General features: G+C 51.6%; 1 protein-coding gene across 1 annotated transcript; it reads right to left on the reverse strand.

The window, feature by feature from the left end:
* Positions 1 to 3886: 3886 nt before the first annotated feature.
* On the reverse strand, positions 3887 to 6280 carry NEU2 (neuraminidase 2; the record flags this gene model as incomplete). Its single annotated transcript, XM_082657960.1, is given in 5 exon segments — positions 3887 to 4072; positions 4076 to 4090; positions 4094 to 4153; positions 4157 to 4825; positions 6080 to 6280. Coding segments are annotated over 5 exon segments (1131 nt in total).
* Positions 6281 to 6905: the final 625 nt, after the last annotated feature.

The raw sequence follows: 6905 nt of genomic DNA on the forward strand, positions 1-6905 counted from the left end.
TCCTTTATTGTTGTGTAATATTCCCCAATTTAGCTCTCCATTCTACTTTTTACTGACATTTGGGTTGTTTTCAGTTTGACACTTTCATGAATGATGCTGCTATAAAACATTTGTATACGTGTCTTTCACAGCTGTATGTATTCGTTTCTCTTGGAAATATACTTCAGAGTGAAATTGCTGGGTCCTGGAGTATTTCACATTCAGTTTTAGTAGGTATTACCACACAGCTCTCCAAAGTGGTTGTACCAGTTACACTTCCTCCAGAAATGTATGAGTGTTCTGGTTGCTTCACATCCTTGCCAATACTTGCTGTTGTCAATCCTTTTAATTTTAGTCATTCTAGTGATAAGTATCTCAGGGCTTTAATTTGCATTTTGCTGATGAACATGTGTTTGGCTGCCTTGAGGACATCCTCTTTTGTGAAGTGACTGTTTAAGCCTTTTGCCCATTTTTACTGGTTTGTCTTTTTCTTATTGATTTGTAGGAGCTCTTTATATATTCTGGATACAAGTCCTTTGTCAGATATATGTATTCTAAATATCTTCATCCCATTTATGGCTTTTCTTTTCACTCTCTTGATAGTGTCTTCTGATGAGTAGTTCAGCTCAGCTTTAACCTAATTAACTGTTGCTTTTTTTGTTTTTTCATTCAAATCAGAAGACTTTGGCATTCATGTACATTTAGAACTAGAAGGAGCTTTAGAGATTATTTGTGCCAGTGCTTTTTTTTAAAAAATAAATTTATTTATTTTATTTATTTATTTTGGGCTGCGTTGGGTCTTCGTTGCTGCGCGCGGGCTTTCTCTAGTTGTGGTGAGCGGGGGCTACTCTTCATTGTGGTGCACGGGCTTCTCATTGCAGTGGCTTCTCTTGGTGCGGAGCACGGACTCTAGGCATGCGGGCTTCAGTAGTTGAGGCACGCAGGCTCAGTAGTTGTGGCCTACGGACTCTAGAGTGCAGGCTCAGTAGTTGTGGTGCACAGGCTTAGCTGCTCCGCATGTGCCAATGCTTCTTGATCTTTATGTTCATTGGAATAACTTGAGGAGCTTTTGAACAAATACCTATGTTTGGGCATCAGCATAATTTAAGAGCTCCCCAGGGAATTTTTAAAAAAAATTTCAACATCACTGATTTCTGTTCTTTTCTTAAAATATTTTATTTATTTTCCCTTTTTTTGTTGTTTTTGTGTGCGTTGGGTCTTAGTTGTGGCACACGGGATCTTTCACTGAGCCATGTGGGCTTCTCTCTAGTTGTGGCCTGCAGGTTTTTCTCTCTCTAGTTGTGTCACGTGGGTCCCTGAGTGCATGGGCTCAGTAGTTGCGGCATGCGGGCTCTCTTGTTGAGGCGCACGAGCTCAATAGTTCTGGTGCGCAGGCTTAGTTGCCCCCCAGCATGTGGGATCTTAGTTTCCTGCAGGGATCGAACACGCGTCCCCTGCATTGGAAGGAAGATTCTTTCCCACCGGACCACCAGGGAAGTCCCTCCCCAGGGAGTTCTAATAAGCAGTTGGATTTGAGACCCACTGACCTCTGTGAAAGGAGAGAGTTTAAGAGAGCGATGCTTCGCTTGGCAGTAGCCAGATGCCTTATCTGATTCCTGCTTCATCTCAAGACCTTAACAGATGATTGGCTCTTCCAGGATAATCAACAGAGGTCAACCCTGGCACAATTTTTAGTGGGTCTTTCCCTCTTAAACCTCTGGTGTGCCTGGTACAGTCCTGGTTAATGCCCATTGTCTTGGTATAACTATTAATAGCATCATCCTTTCACTCCCAAAAGTGTCCCAGTTGGGATACTACACTATGTGGCTGCCCCCCCCCCAAACTTCTTGAGGGTGCCCTGCCCCTGGTTTGCAAGCCCTCTCCTCACTCTCCTAATTTGGCCTCAGCCCCCCACTTAACAGCTCCCTTTCTAGGGTTTGGAAGCCACCAGGAGGGCATCCCCCAAACAGAGGGGCCTAACTTTCCATCCCAGCAATGACCAGGCCCTAATTCCTCATCCTTACAGCTGGATTTCTTCAAATCCTACACAATGAGGCAGCACTAGGAGGCCAGTGCGGGAGCCACACCCAGAACTAAAGCCACATCTCCAGCTCCCCACGCTGCGAACAATCCATCTAACCACTGCCTGGCCTCACGGAGACACGGCTCGGCCGTAAGAACCCACAGCTGCTGTCACTGATCCCCCGTCATCAAACCGTTAGACTGCTCTCATCAGTAAAAGAGCTGATTAGAAGAGTTCTGGTGCGGGCGGAGCGCAAGTCCACTCTACCACAAGGACAAGCAACAAAGGCCCCTGAAGACCCCGGAGGTCAGACAAGAGTCAGCCTCCTCCACACAGGAGGGGCCCTGTCTCAGGTTGTCACCTCAGGACAACCTGGAAGTAGCCTTCTCCCGCTCTTTCTCCACGGCAAGGACTATACAACACAGAACACCCTCCCCTCTTAGCCTCCACACGGTGACATACATGTCACCCCCAAAGACTGGGTGCCCCAGAGCAGCTCTGCACCCCAAGCACACATCCAACAGCCCACCCCCTCCCTCCCTCTCCATTCTTCTGAATTACCTGATTCATTGGAATTTCGTTCCTACCTTTAGCCACATCACCTATAGAAGAATAACTTACGATGACTGTAGTGGGTAGAGTGGCGGCCCCCAAAGATATATCCATGTCCTAACCCCAGAGCCTGTGAATGTGACATAATTTGGAAAAGAGTCTTTGCTGCTGTAATTAAGTGAAGGATTATCCTAGATCACCCTGGATTATCCAGGTGGGCACTAAATCCAATGACAAGTGTCCTTAAAAGATACAGAAGAGAAAGCAGGGAGGGAGGAAGAGAAAGCCATGAGAAGACGGAGGCAGACATGAAAGTGATGCAGCCACGAGCCAGGGGAGGCCTGGGGCCACCAGAATCTGGAAGAGGCCGGGAAGCACTCTCCCCTAGAGCCTCGGGAGGGAGCACAGTCCTTTGAACACCTTGATTGTGGACTTCTAGCCTCCAGAACTGTGAGAGAGTAAATTTCCGTTGTTTTAAGCCACTAAATGGGTGGCACTTTGTTACAGCAGCCCTGGGAAACGAACACAACCACCTAAGCCAGCTTACTTTTCCTAGGCTCTGCCTTACCCCCCTGCAGTGCTGTTGCCCATGCTACCTGCTCTAAAGCGTTGAGGACACGCACAGAGACGTGGACAGACAGACACACGCGCACACAAACATACGCACATGCACACAGACATACGCACACGCACACACATATGCACACACACAAACGTACGCACACTTACAAACATATACACACAAACATACGCACACGCACACAAACATACGCACACGCACACACACGCACACACACACACATATGCACACACACACGCACACACACACAAACGTACGCACACACACACATACGCACACACACACGCACACACACACAAACATACGCACACACACAAACATACGCATATGCACACAAACATACGCACTCACACACAAACATACGCACACGCACACAAACATACACACACATCTTTGCTAATTTACAGCTTTGTCCCAGCCTTTGCCCAGGAACCCGATGAGCATTTGCTAAGAGGAAACGGGCTGGACTAGTTAACTTATCAAGACCTGCAGAAAACCTGGGCTGGGGGGAGCAGACAGGCTGAACCAAGGGGCTCCAGGAGGCCAGGTTCCTTCAGTTTCTGGGCTGCAAATAGAATCCTCTGGGAAGGCTGAGACAGCGCAGGCGGAAAGGAGCCCAGAGACAGACTCGCACTTGCACACCTTCGACAAAGGGAACAGAGAGGCAGCCTCCCAGGTCCAGAGGGCACTGGGAGGAAGGAAACGGCCAGCCTCTCAGTGGGGAGAGCCCTCTTGGGCAGTACACAGCGGGCTCACTGCAGCAAAAATTCAGCTGGGAAGACCTGTTTCAGGGTGAACATGACGAAGACGATCTCCTCGTAATCATCCGATTCGTACAGACACCCAAACTGGGGTGACCCATTGGGGCCGGCGCCCATTCTCTGGACGTCTGAGTAAGCGCAGCTGCCCGGGGTCTGCAGGGGGGGCTCCAACCAGGCCTAGGGTGCAGGGGGCTGTCAGTTGAGGTACACGCCCAGGTTGGCTCTCCCCCGTGGGTCAGTCGGGTGCGTGTAGAGCGGTCACCGGTCTGGGGATTCTGATCCCGCACGGGGGCTGGGGAAGCCAATGATGCTCCCTTGGCAGCCGTGGGGAGGCTCCACGAGCTTCTGCACTGGCTGGGTCTCCCCGAAATCGAGCCCGTCGTTGGCGCTCTGGACCTGGACCCTGGCTCGGAGGGGGCTTCTCGCGTTCAGGTACACAAGCCTCCGTTTTGCATCCCCAACTTGGGCCGCCTGGCACTCCAGGGTGTCCCGGGCCACGAATTTCCCTCTCGCCCACGTGTTCCCGTGGTTGTGGCTGACCAGGCAGAAGGCGGAAGGGGTAGGCGCCTGCAGGGAGGGACGGGTGCCGTAAGCGTAGGCTGGCAGGACCAGGCTCTGCGTCGGGTTGTGCAGCTGCAGACAGTGTCCCGGGCCCACCGCGAAAGTGGCCCCGTCCTTGTGGGCCGGGCCAATGACAGAGTCCGTGATGTCCCTGACGGGGCTCCAGGACCTCCTGTGGTCGGTGCTGGTGACCTGGCACAGCCGTGTCACGTTGACCCTGGTGTGGAGCTGGTGGTGCTCGGACACCTGCCCAAGGACGGCAATGAAGAAGAGGAAAACGGTCCCTGTCTTCTCGTCGTACAGGGGGCTTGGGTTCATGGAGCGGTGGCCCTCCATCTGGGCTTGGGCCACCACCTCCTGTGCATGCCACTGCAAGTGAGGAGAGAAGGAGAAGCACAGCTTGGAAACGGCCAGTGACAGTGACAGAGGCTGCACTCTGGGGGGCGGTGTGTCTCATGGGGTTAGGATCAAGGGTCATGGAGGAGAGCCCTTGGTCCAGCGCTCATTCACCCTCACAACACCTCCCAGAGCGGGACCCAGGGCTCCGCTTCACTCCCTCCGAGACAGCCCAACCCTACCCAATCCCACCAACATACATCCAGGGCGCCTATGATGTACTACATCTCAAGTACAAAGAGGATTCAGGCACCAGCCGTCCGCAGCTCCATCCCAGCTCCTTCAACTTACCAGCTCAGTCCAGTTTCCCATTCTTGAAAAGTAAAGCCCTGGTAATAACTACAATATTCTGCCTGTGTGTGATAGAATATGACAATCGCCTCCCACCTTCTATACACCAACCTCTATTAATGTAGCCTAGGAGGGGGCAGCACCATGATGCTAGGACTCACAGTGAGCTTCCATAGTCCCCGGGCGTATGTCATAGATGCTGCAGCTCGGCTGTCTATCCCTATTCATTAATAGCTATCCCCCAGTGAGTGTTTCTCAGGACAGACACCGTGCCAAGAGTCTAATGTCCATAGTCTCATCTAACCCTAACCTCTAGCTCCTGGGGGACAGGTATTACGATCTCCATCTTACATCTATAGAGCGAGAGGCTTAGATAAGGTAGATGAGCTGCCCAAGGCCGTACTTCTGGTAAGCGGTAGAACCAGGACTTTGAACCCAGGTCCATCTGCTTCAAACCCATGCTCTAAACAACTACAAGGACATAATGACCACAAAGTAAAGATAATAATGATATTAAACCCTTCATATGTGAAAAGCCAGCCTTGGGTGTTCATCAGAATTACTCGATCTACATGCTGGAACTTCAGGACGCAAGCCATCACCCCAACAACCCACCCCAGGTTAATTTTACTCAAAGGATCAACTCCCTCCCAGTTATGTGATGCTGAACTAGTCCTCCCTCAGGTTCTCAAGGATGTAGGGAAACCTTTCAAAAATCAGTTTCCCTGACTGACTTGTAATGAAACAGATGCAGCCAGGCGAACCGGACTTGTTCAGAGAGAACCCATGTGAGATCCGGGCGATCACTTGGGGATACCTTCTCTGTCCCATCCTTGATGGTTCCCTGGGTCCCTCTGTCCCCTAGACCTCAGCCATCTAGGGATGAGCTGGTCTCCGTATTCCCAGCAGAGCAATCACAGCCACTTCCTGCCTTACCCGGACCTGGTGTGTGGACGCGTTGTAGCTTCCCTTGCGCAGGACAATTAGCTTCGCGTGCTCATCCTTCTCGCTTGTCCGCTCTTCTGCAAAGGCCAGCAGGGTCTTCTGCTGAGGCAGGTAGAGCAGAGCGGGGATCCTGTAGGCATGGGCTCCCAACTGGAACACTCTCTCCCTCTGCAGGATGGGGCAGGACGCCATGGGGCTTGAAGGAGGGCGTGGGAAGAGGAGATGAGTCCCCTGCAGTCACATCCTGAGATGGGGCCAGAGCCGCCCTCCGGGGCAGGTGGAGCTCACCTCACAGGTAAGCTGACTGACGCTGGGTGGCCTGTCCTCCTCCCACACAGGGTTCATACCTCTTTATTGCACTCCAAGCCCCTGTTTACCGACCCTCACGTGCCTCCCACGGAGTTTGACAACACCTCTGTCCCTGAGACGTTAGGAGCGGGTATTTGGAAAAGAGTGTTTTGTGTTGTATTTTTCTTACAAGTTGACAAACCTCCTTATAACAGATTTGTGATAACCTGCAACTGTTTTTGGCAAACCCATCAACCAAACACCGAGCCCCGGGTGGGGTGGGAGGGCTTGCCGAGTGACGTTCTGCAGCTGTCCAACTGTCAGAAAATGACACATGGGAGCTTTTTATAACTCCAGAGCGCTAGAAATTTGTCTTAGAAAAAAAAAATTAAAGGGTAGTGGGGGGAAACCTTGATTCTTAAGGTTCTCCTCCCAGGCTGCCTGAGGCTAAGGCCCAGTTGTGTCCCACATGTGGACTCCACCCCTGAGGCAGGGACAGGGCGAGGGGAATGGAACAGGGAGGCCTGGG

The sequence above is a fragment of the Grampus griseus genome (assembly GCF_964374135.1).
Source record: "Grampus griseus genome assembly, chromosome: 7".
NCBI classification, from domain to species: Eukaryota; Metazoa; Chordata; class Mammalia; order Artiodactyla; family Delphinidae; genus Grampus; species Grampus griseus.